A 21,613-nucleotide genomic window follows, 5' to 3' on the forward strand; every position below is an offset into this window, starting at 1 on the left:
TGGGGGATTTCCTGTGGCAAGAAAACCATGTTCTTGAAACCAAATAACCATAGGGGTTGTACATACAGTGTTCCTAAAACCAGCTGTGGCTCTCTGACCTTGGGGACTTTCCTGGAGAGGTCCAACTATTTTTATCACAAGAAAAAATAATTTGGAAACTTAAGGACATTGGAGCTGTTGCTCTGTTAACTCAAAAATGAGAGAAATGACCTTTGATAGGATATTATGAGCCAGGTGTGATTCATCCCTATCATTCCAGCACTTGGTAAACGGAGGCAGGAGGACAATAGTGGATGGTCATCAACTTGGGTACCTTGGGTACACAGTAAGTTTAAGACCAGTTTGGTCTACAGGAAGAGATCCAGGCCAGCCAGGGTTACGCAGTGAGACCCTGCCTTAACATCAAAAGTGAACATGTATAGTCCCTGTAACCTCACCACCTAGGGAGAGGTCTGCTTAACATTTTGTAATTTATCCTTTCAAACCTACTCTCTCTCTCTCTCTCTCTCTCTCTCTCTCTCTCTCTCTCTTTCCATTTAGAGATCAGTTTATTGGGCCAGTGAGATGAGATGGCTCGGTGGGAAAAAGCATTTTGCTGTACAAGTTTCACACCCTGAGCCTCTCAGATTCCACAGTGGAAGGAGAAAACCGGCTCCCAAAAGTGTCCTCCAACCATCCACGCTCACACCTTGCACACACTCACCCGGGCTCTCCGGCCAGACCTGGTGACTGGTGTTCTCTAGTGTGTCTCCTCCCATGTCTCTGAGGCAGGGTCTCTCTCTAAACCCCGAGCTTGACTTTCCTCAGCTTTTGATTTCGTTTATTAAGATAAAGTCTTGTGTTATTCAAAATGTCGTCAAACTCATCCTGTAGCCAGACTGGCCTTGAAGACATAACAATGCCCCTACTTTAGTCCCCTGTGCTGATTCCCAGTACTGCGATTACAGATATAAGCCAACCTGTGTGGCTCTAATGATTTGTTTTGTTTGTTTGAGACAGAGTCTCAAGTCACCAGGGCTGGTTTCAAATTTACTATGGAGCAGCAGCTGGCCTTCAATTCCTTATTCTCCAGCCCTTTGCTCCCCAAGTGCTGAGGTCACAGGTGTGTCACCCACCATATGAATCTGTCTTTTGGCTTTTTTTTTTTTTAAGACAAGGTCTCATGTAGCCCAGGCTCATTTTGACCTTACTAAGCAGTTAAGACTGGCCATCCATCCTGATCCCGTGCCTCCTAACTGTGGGGATGACAGGCATGGGATATGAAGCTAACTTGGTAGTTTATGTTCTAAGGACCCCATGACTAAGGAGAGTGTTCGGAAGCCAACGGTAGGAATACAAAGACTGTCATACTGATCGCCCTGAGCTCTCCCTGTTCCTCATGAATTCACAGTTGCTGTTCGTGAGATAGATGCAATTCAAACACATCCAGAAACATAGTTTACTTTGTTAATCTTTAATCGGGTTGGACTATCAGTTGAGCAAACTATCAGGAATAACTGCATTTGCTCAAAGTACTGCTCTTAAAAACTTGAATATGATAAAAATCGCCAGGTGATTCCTGAGATTCAACCCAGGCCTTCGTGACAAACTCGTTATCCCAGCGGGTAGGGGTAGGAGGATGAGATCAAAGTCAACCCCACGAAGAAGGCCTGCCTCTGCCTTATGAGTGCTGGGGGGTGGTTTAATTATTTTTTAAAAACAGGGTCTAGAGTATCTCTGGCTGGCATCAAACTCACAGAAAACTGCCTGCCTCCCCAGTGCTGGGATTAAAGATGGGCGAGACTAGTGCCGCCACCCTTGGCTGTCAGCCAGGCCTTACAAGAGAGAGCAGAGTATCTGCTCTCAGGAACTAAGGCCTTCATGCCTGCAGGGAAACAGCTTATTAAGCGTTGTCCCCATTTGCAGATCATTTCTTACCCGACCCCCATCTCCTGTATCTGATAACAGGTGACACTGAGAAAATACTTGGAAGGATGAGTCTCTCCACAGCTTTCTAATCCTTCACCTTCCAACGGAACCTCATATTAGTGGATACATCGGATACTGTCTACAGTCATTGTTTTTTGTCTTGGATTTTACAGACAGAACAAGATTTGCTAAAGTCTCAGGTGTTGGCCTTCCTTTGCAAAGGATCGGTTCTGGCAACGAGGGGAGTGTTCCCCTGACCTGTGACTGATGCTTGCATGAAGCTGCCTTTATTTTCTGTTAAGGTTGCACAGTACCATAGGAAGTCATGAGAAACTCAAGTCAGAGGCCAGAGACCAAGCGTGCAAAGCTCCCGAGAGGGGAGGAGTAAGAGTCCGCTCTGTGGTGCCCTTTGCACTTTGACCTTGCCCCAGCCTCTGTCCCTGAGGCGACTTCTGGTTCCCAATCCGAACAGAGGTGAGGTTGCCTGTCTCACAAGCACAACCCAAACTCGTGACTCCTCCCACGCGGCGTGGGGACGCCTGCGAGGACAGACACCCGCCCAAAGCCTCCCTTTCCGGGTTCCCGTTGCCTGCTCCCTCCACTCCTTCGCGGTGAGGTCACGCGGAGACGTCACCGAGTTATGACGTCACTAAAGGCGGGCTTTCGGGAAAGGAAGGGGCGGAACCCGGGTGGCCCCGCGCGTGCGCGTTGGGCGCGGCCCGGGAGGAGGCGGAGGTGGCGGTGCTGCGAACCGCGGCGGCGGCAGCGGCGGCGGCGGCGGCGGAGGCGGGCGCTGGGGGGGATGGGAGGGGGGGGAGCGCGAGCCCAAAAGCCAGCGAGAGAGGGAGCGAGCGGTGCGGCGCGTCGCGTCGCGCGCAGCCCATGAGGCGGTGAGAGGCCTGGGGCCTGTCTCGGAGCAGTGCGCGCGGCGCCGGCCAGCAGCGGGCCGCCCTTCGTGGGCCCGGGCCCGGGCGCGGCAGCCGCCCGTGGAGAAGCAGGTCGGGGCGGTGGAAGCTGTGCGTCCGGGCCCCCCGCCATGGAAGGCATGGACGTGGACCTGGATCCCGAGCTCATGCAGAAGTTCAGCTGCCTGGGCACCACCGACAAGGACGTGCTCATCTCCGAGTTCCAGCGGTTACTCGGCTTCCAGCTCAACCCGGCCGGCTGCGCCTTCTTCCTGGACATGACCAACTGGTGAGCCTGCCCCACGCAGAGCCAACCCTGCTGGCAGCGGCCTCGCGGCCCCGAGGGGAAAAACACCAGAGCCCGCTCGCGGGGTCCGGCAGCTCAGGGCAGGGCCCAGTCCGGGAGGTGGCTGGGAGTCCGGGCCCGTAGAACATGGGAAGAGGGGAGAAGTGGTGGGATGGAAGCCAAGAGAGTCGATCTGGGACGAAAAAGCGTGTGTTCTGGGAGTAGAAAGCACAGGAAACGAGAGTTGCGAAGTGTTTCCCTTTTAAATAGGTGTGAAGTGTAGGAGCTGAGGATGACAGGACGGTGAGGAAACTCGAGGGAGTGTGTTAGTGCTGAGGTCGAACTCTGGGCGCGGGAGAGGTCTCGGAGCTGAGAAGAGATCCTCTGTGTGTGTGTGTCTCCATTTGAGGAGAGATAAGGGGGAAAATGACATTGGGGGCGGAGGGAACACAGATGGTAATCAACTGAGTACGGTGAGAAAGGAAGAGTTGTGCCAGGAAGAAGTGACATCTAATGGAGGCCCTGGAGTGGCAGGCCTCCGACAAGGACTGGGGAAAGTCTTCAGAAAGTGGAGGGAAGGAGCCCATCTTGGAGACAGGAACTTTGTGAAGACACTGGAGCCCTGGACAGAGGCTTGGCCTTGGGGACTTTGATAAGCTTACTAAGTAGTGGGAATGGATGGGCTTGTTTGACAGAACTCTGGGAACAGGTGTTTTGGCTTGTAGTTGTTTGTACAGACTGAAGTGGAACTGTCTCAAGGTATGGACAAGTGTCTTGGCGCTTACAACAGCTCTTGCTGGTTTTGATAAGCAAGAAGACGTTCCTCTGGTCTCCAGGTAGCGATTGTTAAGTTCACACGGAGTGAGGGAGGAATTGGAGACCATTAGACTCTTTGAAAGGCTCTCAGGTGAAGCAACTAATCAGGATTTGGGCAAAAAGCAAGGAGGTTCGTGCCCTTTGCCCCGTGTCGAGCGTTCAGTGCCCTGACATGTGGAATCTTGTTTCTCTTGGCATCCCTTGAACAAACTCCCGTTTGTTTCCATGTCCACCCGATGCCTCGAGCAATGTCTGAAAAGAGGTTGTAAGCTTAGATTTTTATCCTATTCTGCCCAGTGCCTCCACCCCCAATGATGCTTATCTGTGATGAGAACCAGAGGTGAAGTATTTTCACTATTGGTCTTAAAAAAAAAAAATCATTACAAGAACGGGGCTGATATCTTAGTGTTTGGTAAACTGGGAGGCGCTGAATGATAGAGACAGCCTTTAGAGTTAAACAAGTACTTGTGAGTTCTGTTTGTGTCTTTAAAAAAAAATCTTAAGTTTATTTTTTGTTATTTTCTAGTTATGAGTATGCGTGTATGTGAGTGCAGGTTGTTGTGGAGGCCAGAGGCATCGGTACATCTGGGCTGTGGTACTCAGGCCCTCTGCTGGGCCTTCTCTCCCGCTGCTGTGATTGTATGTTAGATGCAGTGAATGTAGCTAACTTTCTTTTTTTCTTTTGGTTTTTCGAGACAGGGTTTCTCTGTGTAGCCCTGGCTGTCCTGGAACTCGCTCTGTAGACCAGGCTGGCCTCGAACTCAGAAATCCGCCTGCCTCTGCCTCTCAAGTGCTGGGATTAAAGCGGTGCGCCACCACTGTCCGGCTGTAGCTAACTTTCTGAGCACCAACTGGATGGGTTTCATCTGTTGCACTCCGGAGACTGAAGCCGGCACATCTAAGTGAGTTGAGGCTAGGCTGGTCTACATAGCAAGTTCCAGGCCACCCAGGGTACACTGAGAGCCTGTTTTAAAAAAACCAAAACCAAAACCAATCCTGAGCATAGCCTGTGACTGAGACAGAGTGATAGCTTGTGGACGGATGTAGGAGTGGGTATTGCTCTAGCGTAGTTCCTAAGAGCTCTGGCTTGTGTAGAGTTCGTTTGCCTGGCTGCTTCCCACCTCCCAGCTCCTTTTTCTCTTATTTACACTAGGAAGCTTGGCAGCTTGCTAGGAAAAGAACATTATTTCTCTCTAGCTTCTCCTGACATGACCATTTTAAATACCCAAGAGACCCAGGGCCATTGATCCTTAGTCTCGTGAGTGCTGGGATCACAGGTGTGAGCCATCAGACCCAGCTGAGTATTTTTTTAGTACTGCCAGTGTTTACAAGTACAGTGATTCTGACTACAACCCCAGCATGATTACTTTTATATGCCTGAGGGGTGTGTGCTCTCTGTGACAAGTGAGGGACAGGTGAGGCGTGTGGCTGAGAAAAGTAACAAGAACAGGACTCCCCCGGCCGGGTGTGGTTGAGCAAGTCCCAGCATTCTGGAGGAGGCAGAGGCAGGCGAATCTCTGTGGGTTCCAGGCCAGCCTGCTCTACATATAGAAACCCTGTTGGGAAAAACAAAACACAAATAGAACCCGTGTGCCAACAGTTGACCTTCATACACCTGCATGCAGTACTCACGCACAGTGATAGTAAATAAAGACTGGGTTGGGTTGTTGTCGTTGTTTTGTTTAGTATGTGTGTGTGTTTTTTTTAATAAGACAATCTCTATTATGTAACTCCAGCAGTCTTGGCACTTCCTAGGTAGACCTAGGTGGCCTTGAACTCACAAGAGATCCACCTGACTCTGCCTTCTGGGTGGTAGGATTAAAGGCATGTGCCACCACCAGTCCACTCATGTTTTTTAATTAAAAAATAAAGTTCTCAGAACCCCACAAAAAGACCCCATCAACCAGGTAACTCTGTACTTAAGATCTGTACCCTGAACCGTGGTAGTTGTGCACGCCTTTAGTCACTGCGCATGGGAGGTGGAGACAGGCGGCTCTCTGAGTTCAAGGGCAGCCTGGTCTACAGAGCCATTTTGGAAAGCCAGGCTTCCACACAGAAACCCTGACTCTAGGCCCCAGTCAATCAATCAGAGACTTCATTGGATAAACGCTACACAACATTCCTTAGTGTTTAGCTTGAACTGATGGAAAGTGAGAAACAATGTGTCTTTCAAGTCTTGGAAGTGACAGAGACTTGTGAGATTCCAGATATAGACAAAAGGCAGAATGAGGTAGGCCTTAAACATTAAGCAACCAAAGCAAAGTTGCAACATGGTTAAAAACCATCATTCTAAAATAAAGGTCCCGAGTCTTCTAAAATGAAACCCAAGGAAAACTGACGTGTTGGTCTCAAAAAGGGGAACATACCCGTCTTACATGTTATCTACCTCCTCTTTCTTCCTTTTTCTTTTCTTTTTTTCTTTTAGAGCATGTTTCTAGTACTTTTTTAAACTGCCAGCAATTTCAGAACTTCCTCTTAGAGGTCATCCATCAGTGACTCTGTCCTCCATGAGTAAATGCAGTATCCAAAGGCTAAACTGAAGACTGGATGTAGCTCAGTGGTTAGAGTGGTTGCCTAGCATCTGTGATGTGCTGGTGCCCCAGCACCAAAGCAGCTAAATGGAAGAGTTTGTAGATTATTGTCATTTCCTGTCAGTGGAATGTCTTTCATACATACATACATGGACCTGGACTGTGAATTAAAGAGTTTGTAGGAAGCCAGGCATGATGACACACACCTTTAATTCCAGCGCTGGAGAGGCAGAAGCAGGCAGATTTCTGTGAATCCAGGCCAGCCTGGACTACATAGAGAGTTATAGGACACCAGGGCTACATAGTGAAGCCCTGTGTCAGAAATAAAAGGAGAATTTGTAGGAGATGGGTGTGCTATAATCCTTCATGTGGAGGGATGGCAGGGGCAGGGTGATCACAGAATCATAGGTCAGTCTGGGCTAAGTGAATCCTTGTCCTGTACCAAAATAGAGGGAAAATGTAAGATACACACAATGAAATTAACCATCTTAACTAATTTTTTTAATTAATTAATTTATTTATTTATTTTTTGGTTTTTCGAGACAGGGTTTCTCTGTGTAGCCCTGGCTGTCCTTGGAACTCTGTAGACCAGGCTGACCTCGAACTCAGAAATCCGCCTGCCTCTGCCTCCCAAGTGCTGGGATTAAAGGTGTGCGCCACCACTGCCCGGCCCATCTTAATTAATTTTAAGTGTGTAATTCATTTTCCGTTCTCTAAAGCTTTCTCTTGTTTATGTGTTCAGGTAAAGTTCTCCATGTAAATATCCCCTTTCTTTCTTTCTTGAGACAAGTTTCTCTGTGTAGCCATGGCTATCCAGAAACTTGCTCTGTAGACCAGGCTGGCTTCAAACTCACAAAGATCTCCCAGCTTCTGCCTCTCACATGCTGGGATTAAATGTGTGCACCTCCACACTCAGCAACAGGGACCTTAACTTAAGAGTTTGCATCTGACTGATTTGTGAATATGGCTGTAGTTTTTTCCCTCACTAACAGTCGGGGATAGTGTTGGCCAGTCTTAGGTTCATGCTGTATTAAAATATCTAAGGTGTCTCTGGGGATCCAGGGATCTTCATGGATTATTCTTTGGCTCACTACCATGGCTGGAGCAGGTAGTTTCTTATCTTTGAAAGGATTTCATGTATCCCAGGCTGGCCTTGAGTTTGCTCTTCAGTTTAGGATCACCTTGAACTTTTGACCCTCCTGCCTCTACCGGATGTTGGGGTTATAGGTACATAGTACCATCCTTGGTGCATGCTGTGCAAGCTGAGGCTCTGGGTGCTAGAAGGACACTACAGGTGAGCTATAGCTCCTGTCTGGAACTTAAGTTTTCTAGAAAAAAAACTGAGGAAATCTTTCTTATACAATACCGCCCTCCAGTTACTAGCATTGTTAGACACTCTCTGTTAAGTAAAGGTGAGGGCAGAGAGACAGCGGAAATCAGTGTGGAGTGAGTTACCTGTTGTGTGGTCCCCTGGTGTGTCCTCTGACACAGCCCTACTTTAACACTTTCCTGACCTAGTGTCTGATTTAAAGATGAGACTTGGTTTTTCAGCAGTCTTCTTACATATGTGTGATCAGGCTTGCTGGCCCACACTTCAATCCCTGGAGACGAGGATTAGGGATCAGGATCATCCTCAATGTCCGAGGCCTGCTTCAGCCCCCTGCCTGCCCCGTGCATGTTTTCGTGAAGGAGTCATTCATTGATATGTGCTTAACATGTGTGAGGCCCAGGGTTCAGACCCAGCACCAAGAGGAGAAAAAGAAAAATGTGCCAAACACTAGCTTCAGAAGAGGGCCCCACAGGGCTGTTCTCTCACGTCTGATGGTGGTGTTATTAACATGCTTTCTGAGGAAATTGGGAGTCCTTGCTACGGGTTTTATTTTATACGTATTTTTAAGTAGTGCCTGGGACTCTTGGTGTACTAGGACCTTATAGCTTATGAAGCTTATATAAACCATGTTTGTTTTAGGGTTTTCTTTTTTAAACTTGTTCATATGTTTTTGAAAGACAGAAGCGAGTATCCAGGTCTGGACTGGAGCTACAGGTGGCTGTGGTCTGCCTGGCGTGGAGGAGTGGCAGGGCCTCCTGACCTCTCCCTTTCCGTCTTTCTCCCCAAGACAGGTTCTTGCTAAATAGCTCAGCTCTGCCTTGACCTTGATCCTCTGGTTACCGCTGCCTGGGTGTCATCTTAGTTACAGGAACATAGGAAAAGCACATTGCTGTGTTAATGAAAGTAGTGTCCCCATGTGCTGTTAACGTAGGGCTTGCATTTCCAGTCACAGACAGGAACTACATTACAGAGGAACGGTTGGCTCTTGTGTTTTGCTTCTTACATTTTATTTATTTTTGTGGGGAGGGAGAAGTGGGCATGCCCGCTCCATTGTGGGGATTGGGTTGGCTCCTACAATGTAGGTCTTGGGTATCACACTGTGGTCATCTGGCTCGATCACAGACGCACTTACCCACTAAGCCATCTTACCAGCTCTGGGGCTATATTCTTTTCTTTTTTTCTTTTCTTTCTTTTTTTTTTTTTTTTTTCTAAGACATGGTTTCTTCTCTGTGTAGCCCTGGCTGTCCTGGAACTCACTGTGTAGACTAGACTGGTTTCAAACTCGGAGATCTATCTGCCTCTGCCTCCCCAGTGCTGAGATTAAAGGCGTGCACTACAGCCTCCACCACAGTGCTCCAGGGCTGGTTTCTTTACTGTTTCCCATCCTCCGTCACCCCAGAGTTCATCTACTGTGTATGGAGCAGCAAAGACTAACCACCAGGCAGTGGTGTTTGTTTGTTTTTAAGTATTTTTATTTTAAATTATGTGCACACTCACACATCAGTGTGTCGGTATGTACACATGAGTGCAGGAGCCCATAGAGGCCAGAGGCATTGTATTCCCGGATCTGGAGTTAAAGACACTTGTTGAACTTGTAGAAATAAGGACCTTTAACCACTGAGCCCTCTCTCTGGCCCCACATGGTAGGGTTTAAGTGTTTGCGGGCAGACACTAGTGACAGTGTAAAGGAAAGGAAGGCAGTGTTGCTCCGGTCAGCATTGGATCTCCATTAGGAAGGTCAGTACTTATCAGAGAAAAGTTGTGTGACACCCAGGGAGATTCCTAGTCTACACTGAGACAACAGTAAAGTCTCAGAACACAGTTCAGGATATGCAAGCCTCGTGTGGCTGCTGAGGAGGGTTTTGTTTTGGACAGGGATGAGGAGGTCATGAATAACAAGTGTGGCATTGTTTTTGGTATAGAATATTGGTCAGGTGATATTGTTAGGAACGAGAAGAATCGCTGTTGTAAAATTTACTGTCTTGTTTTGAGACAGGGTTCTGCTGTGTAACCCTGGCTGGCCTAGAACTCCTGTATAGACCAGGCTGCTCTGGAATTTACTTGCAGGAAGCTTACTGGCTCCTCCTGCCTCAGCCACAAGTTCCTTGAGATTTCAGGTGTGAGCCAACAGTCACCCCATGGGGCTCACAGTACTTCACAGGAGTTGCCCCAGGGGCAGTGACAGGCTTTGCGGGGGGGGGGGGGGGGGGGGGGGGCCCCCCCCCCCCCCCGCCCCCCCCCCCCCCCCCCCCCCCAATGGTCCCCACCTCCTCCTGTCCAGGCCCCTCCCCCGCCATCTTTGGCACCTGCCCTCAGTTGTGTTACCTCAGATGGAACTGGTCTATAAATAGGATGCTAGCGTGTTTGACCTTCTGTGTCTGGCTGCTTTCTTCCTTTCCCCGTCTCTGTCCAGCCCTCGGGAGCTTGAGCACCGTTTCCCTGGAGTTCAGAGAGCCATCAGTGAGGGCTGCTGACGCTTCCTGGTGGCTGCCGGTTTATGTTCTGGGAGGGATGAATGAGAGCCTGTGCTAGCTCCTCACACCCTCCTCCTGTCGTCAGCAGGACAGTGTCCTAATAAACAGATGGCATCCCAGTCAGTGTGAACAACACTGATAGCAACGGTGGTCAAGGGTATCATTGTGTGCGTGCATGGTGGGTATGGGACCCACAGTGAGGAGACGTCAGGACAGCTTTTGGATTGAATGGAGGCAGTAGGCTTGCACAGCGAGCGCTGTCGCCTGCTGCACCGTCCTGTCAGGCCCTTCCTTGTGCCCTGCATTCTTATTCCCTAATTATGGGTAGTGCATCTTCTATGTGCTCGTTGACCGTTTGTGCATTTCCTTTGGGGAATCTGCCTTCTAGTCCCCCCACTTCACAGTGGGTTCAGTATTTGCTGGGAAGCTGTAAGAGGCCTGTGCTCTTGGTGCTGGACTCCTGGCTGCCAGATCCTCCTGTTCTCTGCGGAGCTGACTGCCTCTGTGGAGACCGCTTCATGGCCTGCGCCCATTTCCCACACGGCTTCGTCTTCCAGTGGCCAGCTACTTTCTTTTCCTTAGAATGCCCTCTGCCCTTTCTGGCCTAGGAATCCACAGGTTTGTTTCTTTCCTGGGATTGGCGCATTTACACCATTCTTAGGACACTCTTCTCTGCACGCCTGCACTTATATGATGTCATAGGGCACCTGTCCCCAGGAAATGCCCCTGAGCATGGTCTTTGGTGTGGAGACACGCTGGGTGTTGTTGAGAGTAAGGAGAGACGTGTTTAGCTGTTAGAGGCCTCATCTCACTGTGGTCCCCTGCCTCAGCTAGTGGAAAGGCTTAATTGTGCCAGTCTATATTTCTCTTTTTATTATCGCAGTATGTGTTAGAACAGCTGCACACGTTCCACGATGCTCAGAGGTCAGTTGGCTCTTCCTCTGTGGGTTCCAGGTGTCAGTTAAAGTCATCCGGTTTGTAAAGCAAGCTTTTACCTGCTGAACCAACTTTTCTTGTTTTCCTCCATTCCCGGGAATTGAACATAGGGCCTCCTGCATTGAGATAAGGACTCAGCTGTATCCCTACCTTGTAGTGACACAGAACCTTCCTGCTTCAGCCTTCCTTCCAATTGCTGCTTTATGGGTGTGCACATAAAAGCCAGGTTTGATAGTAAATGCCTGTGATTCTTGTCTTGGGAGACTTGCTGACCGTGCACACTTGAGTCACTGTGCTGTGTCATCAGCTCATGGCCTGTGACAGACCATCCACCCTCTAATGACTGACCAACAGAGGACATGCTTCTAACGTATCTCTGGTTGAGTCTTGCTCTAACCTAGACTGGCCCCCACTTCATGTGATCCTCCTGTTGCTGCAGCGTGGGAGTCCCAGGTGTGAGCCACCACGCCTGGTTCTCGCTCTGTTTTGCTTTTCGGTCTCTCATGGGCCATATAAGCTCCAACCTCCTCACGCTCTGCTCTCGGCTTCCCAGTGCTGGGCTTGCTAGGTGGCACGCCACCTGCCGAGCTGATCTACAGCCTCTTTTATGGTTTTCTATTCTCGTTTCTATTGCGGAAACATGTTAGTGTGCTTTCTTTAAGTTAATCTTTTTAAAGATGTATTTATGTGTGTGAGAGTTTTATCTGTGTAGTGTGTGTACTGTGTGTATCCAGTATTCATGGAGGCCAGAGGAGGCCATCAGCTCTCCAGCTACTATAGGGATGCTAACATTTCTGAACCCAGGGCTTGTGCAAGAGCACTTAGTGCTCTTAACTGCTGAGATGTGCTAGTTAGAGAAGGTTTCCTCTCTTCCCTTTTGCATTCGAGTCACAGCCCTTCAGTCTGTTAGCGAGTGAAAATTGTGCTTAGGCTAGTCCTACTGTACTTACAGTTCTGGCTTAGGCTAGTCCTACTGTGCTTACTGTGTTGGTGCTATTTTATGTTCTGGTGGACTTTCACTTCTGAATTCTCAAGTTGCTCTAACGTTTGTTTTTGCTTTTTCAAGACAGGGTTTCTTTGTGTATCCCTTGCTATCCTGGAACCCACTCTATAGACCAGGATGGCCTCAAACTCAGAGATATCCACCTGCCTCTGCCTCCTGAGTGATGGTATTAAAGATGTGTGCTACCACCCTGCCCTGCTGGTTGCATAAAATCTTAAATTCCAGCCAGCAAAATCCTCCAAAGTAAGACAGTCTCTGGGCCTTTACATTGTCCCTCTTGCAGAAACACATCCCTAACTATTTAGGGGCTGGTTGTTGTCCCATGTGTCTTACAGCTTCTGTTAGTTGACATCTAGTGCGGGTCAGAGCGTCAAGCTCTAATGCATCTGCATTGAATGCATACAGACTTATATCTGTCAGGGAGCTACGGGACAGCCAGGGCTGCACAGAGAAACCTTGTCTCAAGTAACAGTAACAACAACAAAATCTATTTTATCTTCTGTGTGTTTGAGTGTTTGGCCTGCATATCTGCATATATGTCTGTGCAAAGTCTTCATATCTAGTGTCCTAGGAGGCCAGAAGAGGGCATTAGATCCCCTGAGACTGGAGCTGGCTCTGAGCTGCTGTTGGGTCCTGGGAATTGAAGCCAGGTCCTTTGCAAGAGTAGTCAGTGCTTTTAACCACTGAACCATCTCCAGCTTCCCATGTATGGGGAATTCACAGTATATTTTAACATGTGTTTCTCACTGTGCTGGTATCCAGAAGGGAGGATGGATGGATGAGGCTGTCCATAGTCATAGAAGTCCTGTGCTACTTTGTCTTGAACTTGAACAGCTACAGGCTTGGGTGTCCATGGTGGCTGGGGCAGTCCAGAACCAGCTCTGAGACACTGAGGGACAACTGGGGTTTTTTTGTTAGTATTTTCAGTGATGTATTATTTGAAAACCTATTTATGGATTTTTTTAAAAGTTTTTAACTATTATAAACTATCTGCTAACTTGCCTAACCTCTCTTCCTCTCTTGTTAGGACTTATGACTTACAACAAATTCACTTGTTCAGGACAGAAAAGATAGCTTTTAAAGTCTCCCTGTGTCCTCCTGGCTGGCCTTGAACTCACTGTGTGGATATGCTGCAGACTCACCATGTAGATGCTGTTCTGGAGTTATCAGTAATCTTCCTCGAGTTGCTTCCCCAGTGCTGGATTACAGATGTGTACAGCCACACCAAACTCCTCCAGTTTTATAGGGGTGGCCAAGGTTTCCTGTATTTAAGACTGGCCTTGAAGTATTACAGATCATCCTGCTTCAGCTGACTGAACCCTGGGATTACAGATGTGTTCCACCACATCTGGCTTATTATTTTAGAGGTTCTTAATGTTTGCAGATTGCCTCCTTGAAGGATGTTGTGATTCACCCTGGTAATGAGACAGTTACAAAACCTGCTTTCTGAGAACTTGAGATTTCACTTCGCCAGGCCTGCTTGTTTGTGAGGTAAAAGGTTGTTTTTGCATTTCCGTGATTGCTAGTGTGGTTCAGGGCTTTGCTTATACACAGGGTGGCTATTTCTTTGCTTTCTTTCCTTTTTCACTCTGTTTTCTGTTATGTAGCCTGGGCTGTCTTGAACTCACTATGTATCTAAGGCTGGCTTGGAACTCCTGACCCTCTTGCCTTCTCCTGCCTCCAAGTGTCTTGTATCATGGCTTTCTTATATACTCAGAAAAAATATGATGCACCATGTCTGTGTACTGGCCATCTGGATTTCAAAATCTTTAAGACTTTGCTGTTTTTTATTCTTGCCACCAGAACTTTTTCGTTGTTCTATTTGTTTTTTTTTGTTTGTTTGTTTTGTTTCTGTTTTTCAAGGCAGGGTTTCTCCGTATAGGCCTGGCTGTCCTGGAACTCACTCTGTAGACCAGGCTGGTCTCAAACTCAGAAATCTGCCTGCCTCTGCCTCCCAAGTGCTGGGACTAAAGGCATGCACCACCACTGCCCCGCTTGTTGTTCTATTATTTGTTTTTTGTTTTTTTTTTAAATGCTACTAGGTTTAATTCATGTGAGTATTTTGCCTATTTGTGTGTCTGTGCACTGTGTATTTTATTTTTAAAAAGGTTGTGTGTGTGTGTGTGTGTGCGCGCACACGTGCGCGCATGTGAATGTATCCCAGAGGTGTAGTAGAGGCCAGCAGGTCTCAAATGCCCTGAAGATGTGATTACAGAGACTGAGCTGCTCGCTGGGGAGAGTGTGCATCTTTCTCTGTTTATCAGTCATCTGTGTGTTTCTGTGACTTGTGTGAGATAGTTTTTTTTTTTCACCTCAATTTATGTGAGGTATTTGCACAGTAGCTATTTAGCTGTATTCAGCACTCACTTTCTAACTTCGTCTTTTCACCCTTTCCTTGACAGAATGTATAGGCATTGGTGGTGTACTTGGGTGACTCATCAAAAGCAAAGAAATGGAATACATTTATTTTGAGAGGCTGGGAATGCTAACCCAGGGCCATGCTAGGTAAATCCTGTACCACCGAGTTACATCCTCAGCTGTTTTTAAAATTCATTTTAATAGATAGAGGGCTGTGTTTGTAGGGTGTGGTGTGACATTCTATAGGTTTGTGCTGTGTGGTGATTACCTCAGCCCAGTTAGCCTGACTCGGATGCTTAGCATCCATTCCCCCTCCCTTCCTCTTGAGCCTGTCCTGTAATGGGCTGGCCGTGACCTCAGACTCAGAGACCTGCTGCCTCTGCTTGGATCCAAGTGTGCTGCCTCCGCCGGCTCTAGCGACTTTGGTTTGGCTGGTTTTTTGGTTTTCTTTTCAAATTAAATTATCTTTGTTCCATTCAGCTGTGCATTTATTTTCCGTATCATCAGATACATTAGGTGTTCTGTCAGCCCTCTTCCCCCCTTCCCTTGTTTTAAAATATAAAAGTATTCTGAGGAGTTGGAGAGCTGGCTCAGTGGGGAGGGGCCAGGCTGGACCCTCAGCACCTGCACACCTGCATGATACGATGTCCCACAGCTGTCTGTGACTCCAGACCCAGGAACTGATGCCCCCTGCCTGCTGCCTTTGTGGGCAGTGCGTGCATGCTTCACAGATGTCCATGAGGGAGACAGCCACATACATTAAATAAAAATAAACATTAACAAATAGTCTGTGCCAGGCATTGTGCCATATGCCTTTAATTCCAGCACGTAGAAGGCAGAGGCCTGTAGTTCTCTGTGAGTTTGATGCCAGCATGGTTGAGGCAGGGGGGGGGGGGAGGGAGAGAAATAGTTCGTTCGCTCGTTCCAGGACAGCCAGAGTTACAAGGGGTGGGGGTGGAGGATGAAGCAAAAAATAAAATAAGGTAAAATAAAGGGTTCCAGAGCTTTAGTTCCACAGTGGTCGTCCTAGTTGAGCGTAGGCCTGCTGCATGGTTCTCAGCCCACAGTGGTCGTCCTAGTTGAGCGTAGGCCTGCTGCATGGTTCTCAGTCTGGGGCTTCATTTCTGGTAATTGGATCAAGCCCATTTCTTGGAAAATCTTCCATCCCATTAAAGCTAGCCTTTTTGAAAGTGCAGTGGAAATATTTGAAACTTTGTCATTCTGAGTCAACTTCTTTCATTCTCTGACCCATAATTGACAGGAGTTTGGCTGGGCTGTTTATTTGAAGGCTGGCTATATTTTTCTCAGGATTTTGAAGGCCTGGTTGGATCTTGACATATTGTAATTGTTTTGATTCTCTGAGTGAATCACAAGCTCTCCGTTCTTTGGAAGACTCTGACTCGAGAGCTCTTGGCCTGACTGGACTGCGGTGCACCTCAGCGTGTTCTCAGCCTGGCGGGCCTGCCAGTAGACAGAAGCCTCTTCCTTTGGCCTTGGAAATTTTCCTATTCCATTCTGAATCCGCTCATGTTATAGTCCAGGCCGACCTTCAACTCAAGATTCTTCCGCCACAAGGCCTCCCAAATGCTGGGCTACTGAGGATACGCTTTCACACGCACCGCTACAGTAGCTGCCGTCCTAGAAATGCATCTATCTGCCTTTCTTCCTTCCCTTCCCTTTCTTTTTTTTCTTTCTTGCTTTCTTTTTTTAGGAGGATGGTTTTATTCAGGTTTTCAGAATGAAGTCCTGACTTGCTGGCTCTGAGACCACCCTGGCCTTGAACTTTGGTCATCCTTCCTGGCTCCGTTTCCTAAGTGCTAGGAGTATGACAGGCCTGTGCCACCTGGGCTGGCTATTTGTACTTCTTGATGAAATTATTTATTTTGCTCTTGTTGTCTGGGTGATCTCTTTGGTGTTGTCTTCTTTAAGTTATCATTTTGTTTTGATTGAGCCGAGGTTTCTCTGCGTAGCCCTGGCTGTCTTTGGAACTCCATCAGTAGGGCAGTCTGGCCTTGAACTCGGGTCCTCCTGTCTCTGCCCCGTAGCTGAGGGATTGCAGGCTGTGCCCCGAACCAACAGCGTAGCAAGTAGCTGGCTCTCCTTTGGGTGGGACTTTATTAGGTTTATGCCTATCTCGGCAGGTACGGGTTAGGATTTCATGTGTCACTGGTGAGAGACATTGTGTTGTGTGGAGAGAGAACGTGTGGACCTGGGCAGACGCCTTGTGCTGCTCTCTTGTTTCCTGTGCAGCATTTCTACCCTGCCTGCTTTCTCTGTGCCGAGGATGGAGCCAGGGCCCACAGTGCTCTCTGAGTAGCCCCAGCTCTCACTAGCTTAAGCACTTCCCTCAGGAGACCTAGTGGAGATGAGTTTCTGTGAGGTAGATACCTAGGAGTCGTAGCCAGTTGTAAGGTAAATTGTGCAGGGTTTGAACATCCGCCAAGCTGTGTTCCAGAGCCACTACTGTCCTGTACCCCATGAACAGTGCATGGAAGTCTCTTATGGACTTCACGGATTCTTTTTCCTGAACATTTGTGATGAGTCTCTGGCATCCTACAGTCCACCCCTGAGCCCCACAGAGAGGACAAAGGCATCTTTCTACAAGCGCAGATCATTATCAGCACCAAGGACAAGCACATGGAAACACTAGCACAGGCCAGTCCCAGTTCCCGCTTGTGCCCAGAGCATCTGCTGATACATTTGCCTGGATAGTTTTGGGGTTTTGATATGTAGCCTTTGTGGCCTGGGCTGGCCTTGAATTCCTTGTGCACCCTAGGCTGCCTTAGACTTCCATGATCCTTCAACAGCCTTAGAACTAGGGTTACAGGAGCGGGCGGTTACAGGCAGCATCCTGTTTGTTTTTACACCCATAATTTTCCTCAAGAGTCTCATGCTGAAGCAGGAGTTCCAAACCAGCCTGAGCTACACAGTAGATCTGCCTCAGAAATAAATCCAAAGCAGTAACTACTTCTCCCTCACAAAGAATACCAGGTATACTTGGTTATCATGTCTCCTAACCTTAATGTTCTTTATATGTGTGTGTGTTGTGTGCATGTATGTCTGTGTACCACGTATGTGTGCACCTGGTATACTTGGAGGCCAGAAGAGGGCATTCAGTCCTCCTTATTCTTTAATTTAGGACTTTCTAAAATGTTTTATTTTGTGTATTTTTTGACCACCTGTGTCTGTGTACATGCCTGACTCCCAAGGAGGCAAGAAGAGGGCATCGGATCTCTGGGACTGGACTTACAGAGGACTGTGAACACCTTGTGGGTGCTGGGAATCGACCCTGGGTCCCTGAACAGTGACGAGTGCTCTAACCTCTAACTATGCTCTCCTGCCCCAGGACTTTGTTTTTAAACCTGTATGTAGAGTTGAGTTTGCTGCCTCTGAGCAGTCGACATGGTTGATGAGTTGCACTGTCAAAATTAGATTTAGGTTAAACCATTTCGTTGTTGTTGTCAAAAATACTGGGCAGCTGTCTATCTTCCAGTACACCAAATGTTGGATGCTGGCAGTATTTCCCTGTGGTTACACTGCGAGCCTCAGCAGCCTGTCAGCCCACAGTATCCATGGAGGAGCCTGAGTTCCTAAACATGGTAAAAAGGTTACTTTCTCCTTTTGTTAGTTGCAGTCTGAGGAGGAGTTAGGGTGAGTTTTGTGGTGAGACACCATGACTAAAAGGCATCGTCAGTCTGAGGAGGAGTTAGGGTTAGTTTTGTGGTGAGACACCGTGACTAAAAGGCATCGTCAGTCTGAGGAGGAGTTAGGGTTAGTTTTTGTGGTGAGACACCGTGACTAAGAGGCATCGTCAGTCTGAGGAGGAGTTAGGGTTAGTTTTTGTGATGAGACTCCGTGACTAAAGGCATTGTCAGGAGGAAAGAGTTCTCACTCATGTTTCTGTACATTTCTAGTTCCTCACTGAAAGCCGTCAGGGCAGGAGCCTGGGCCAGGAGCTGATGCAGAGGCCATGGAAGGTGCTGCACACTGGTTTGCTCCCCCTGCCTTGCTCAGCTTGCTTTCTTATAGAACCCAGGACCACCAGCCCAGGGATGGCTCCACCCACAATGGCCTGAGTCCTCCTATAACAGTCATTAAGAAAATGTCCTTTCGGCCTGCCCACAGTCCAGTTCTATAGTGGCATTTTCTCAGTTGAGGTTCCCTCCCCTCAAATGACTGCCCTGTCAATCTGAGGTAAAAGTAGCATTCTCTAAAGGTGCAGTGAATTCTCTTTTGGGGTAGATGGCAATAGTTTCTTCTGAGACAGTCTCTTAGTTAGCTCAGGCTGCCCTCACATCCAGTGATCCTCCTCGGATTACAGCAGTGCACCACCATGCCTGCTGTGAAATGAAGGTTTACACTCTGTTTTGTTCTTACTCCCCTTCCCCCTTTTCCCCCCCTCCTTGTTTAACTTCCTACCGGTTTCCCTCCCTTCTTCCCTTTCTTGTGTTGTATAGGCTGTGAACTGAGCATGCTGAGTTCGCCTCTTAAGTGATGGACTTGCAGCATAGACTGCCACCATTCTGGGCTATTCTGTTTAGCAAGGTCTCCCTCTGGCCCGCTGGCCTGAGTTTACTGCGTAGCCCAGGCTGGCAGCACAGTGGTACAGCTTCTCCTGTTTCAGCCTCTGGTGTGATGCTGGATCACAGGTATTGCCTGCATATCTTAATCTAGTCCGAAAGTGACAAGGACTCCTAGATGGCCACCAAAGCCACAGTCCCCCCCAAGGCAGCTGGGTCCAAGTGTAAGGCCTGCCCAAGCTCCAGCAGTGCTCAAGGACTGCCTGGCACCTCATTTAGCGAGTCCTTATTTTAAAGGAAGAAAATTAATTTTTCAAAGCCTGTTTATTCTGAAATGAAAATAATGTTAGAGTCGTTGACATGTCTGAGACCTCAATGCATGTCTGAAGCATGTGTGCCTGGGGCACGGAGACGTTAATGGATCTTGAGTGCCTGCATAGTAGGCCTTTGCAGGAGCATAGTAGGCCTTTGCAGGAGCAGCTCTTTGTTGCATTTGCAGTGCTGAGAATGCACCAACCTATAGAACCCTAACTTTTATTTTTAGGAGAAAATTTTACTATTGGTGGGTGGCATGCCGTGGCATGTTTATGGCACTCAGGGACAGCCTGGTTCCTACGTGCCCTGTGGGATCCAGGGACCAAGCTCAGGCTGCTAAGGTGACAGCACATAATTTGTCTAGTATGTCTTTCTCTCCATCTAGTATAGCTTTTCATTTATTTTTGTTTTATTCCATTTATTTCTTTTGTGTGTGGACGTGTGTGTGCACATGTGGAGTCAGAGGACAACCTGCTTTTTGTCCCACCGTGTGGCTTCCAGGTCACATGGTGCTCAGTGTGCTCAGGCCACTGTGGTTGGAACAGATGCTATCACTTAACTCAGCCATCTTGATGGTCCCAGTGTGTGCTTGTTTGTTTGTGTGTGTGTGTGTGTGTGCGTGCGTGCATGCATGTGTCCTTGTTGATGTGTGCGCACAGTGCCGGGGCCATGGAGGCCAGTAGAGGGTATGTGGTTCCTGGACTCACCTGTGTTTGTGATCTTCTCATGTAAAATGTTACTGTGCGCGTATGCCTGTGCACCATGTGCATGCAGTGCTCTAGGAAGCCGGAAGAGCACCTTAGAGTTTTTGGAGCTGAAGTTTGAGACTGAGCCACCATGTAGGTGCTGGGATTGAACCCAGGTTCTTTGCAAAACCAGCAAGTGTTCTTAACTTCTGTCCAGCCCTGTATGGAACTTTGGGCTTGTTTTTTGTTTTTGTTTTGTTTTGTTTTTTAAACAATCTCTATATAGTCCTGACTGATCTATAGCTTGCTGTGTAAACCAGGCTGTGCTCAGATTCATAGACATCTTGCCAGTCCTTCACGAGTGCTGGGATTATGTATTCAGAAACTTTTTTTGGCAACTTTAAAAAAAAATCAGACCCAAAAGTTCTTTGTGTTTTTAAACTAGGAAACAGCTCTTTGACAGTCTTAGGATCAGATCAGTTTGAAACTCAGCTTAATCGCAGATTTATCTGATCCTATCATAACTCACTGTCAGAATTTCATAACAAACCAAAACTGTTTGTAAGTAGCGCTGTGTCTGAACATGCTTTGTGCTGTCATTCTGGGATACTGGGGTATTCCACATTTTCATGTCTCCTCACAGGGTCTCAGCATTTCCAGAAACTGTAGTTACCATAGACACAGTGACTGTAAATCATTTCAGGAAATTGAATCCAGCAACCAAAAACCAAAACAAGGAGTTATTCTAAACCTGCATTTTTGACCGAAACGTGAGTTCTTGGCCGCAGAGGTCCATGACGGAAGTGACTCAGCAGAGTGCAGCCTCAGGTTTCCAGTGCACAGTCTGCCTTTGTCCTCCTGGTGTTTTCTTCTGAGTACACAGTGACGTACACAGCGCCACACTCAGTCCTCGCCTCAGGGTTGTGCATTGCAATAAATTACTCTAACAATGTGGCTTCATGTGCAAGTTCATCTTAATAGTTAGCAGCTTGAACGTGGACTGACTGAGCCAGACAGCAGGGTCTGAGCTCCGGCTGCCTCTATTTCTCCATCTTCACAGGAAGGAGTGCCTTCCTGCCATGTGTTCTCAGACTCCTTCGTCCACCCTTGAGCGAAAGCAACCATGAGGCTTGGCCAGAGACTGTCTGCTGATGAGTAATTTAATTTCCCCTTGCAGCGTGCCTTGGCATGTGGGTCTGAGGGCAGAGGACACACTGGGGATCAAGCACCGGGAGCTCCCGTGTGGGCACCTGCCAGGCTGTGCTCGTCCCTAGAGCTGTAGATGACGTCACTGGAGTGAGTGGTTTATGCTCAGTGCTGGGGTGAAGTCTGTGGCTGTGTGTATACTCAACACTCTACCCCTGAGCTGTTCCCTCGGCTCAAAAAAGTATTGTTTTTAATTTGTTAGATTTTTCTCTTTTCTTTTCCATCCCTGCCCCTGCACTTACTGTGTGCATGTGTGAGTACATGCTAGCCATGGCTCATGGGGCAGTCAGAGGAGAGCCTCTCAGGAGGTGCAGCCTCTCCGTCTGCTAGTTGGGTTAT

The 21,613-nt window shown here is 48.1% G+C and overlaps 1 protein-coding gene across 3 annotated transcripts in view; it reads left to right on the forward strand.

Moving 5' to 3' along the window:
• The first annotated feature begins 2,887 nt into the window (after window positions 1-2,887).
• Ilrun (inflammation and lipid regulator with UBA-like and NBR1-like domains) overlaps window positions 2,888-21,613 on the forward strand; it is a 67,895-nt gene continuing 49,169 nt past the window's right edge. Inside the window, exon 1 of one of the 3 annotated variants that reach the window (XM_028777021.1) lies at window positions 2,888-3,102. In XM_028777021.1, the coding sequence (XP_028632854.1) occupies window positions 2,945-3,102 (158 nt within the window). In that variant the 5' untranslated portion in view covers window positions 2,888-2,944. The remainder of the gene's footprint in view (window positions 3,103-21,613) is intronic. The other 2 variants (XM_028777019.1, XM_028777020.1) reach the window with 2 other exon arrangements.

Source organism: Grammomys surdaster, unplaced genomic scaffold (assembly GCF_004785775.1).
Source record: "Grammomys surdaster isolate TR1022 unplaced genomic scaffold, NIH_TR_1.0 277, whole genome shotgun sequence".
NCBI classification, from domain to species: Eukaryota; Metazoa; Chordata; class Mammalia; order Rodentia; family Muridae; genus Grammomys; species Grammomys surdaster.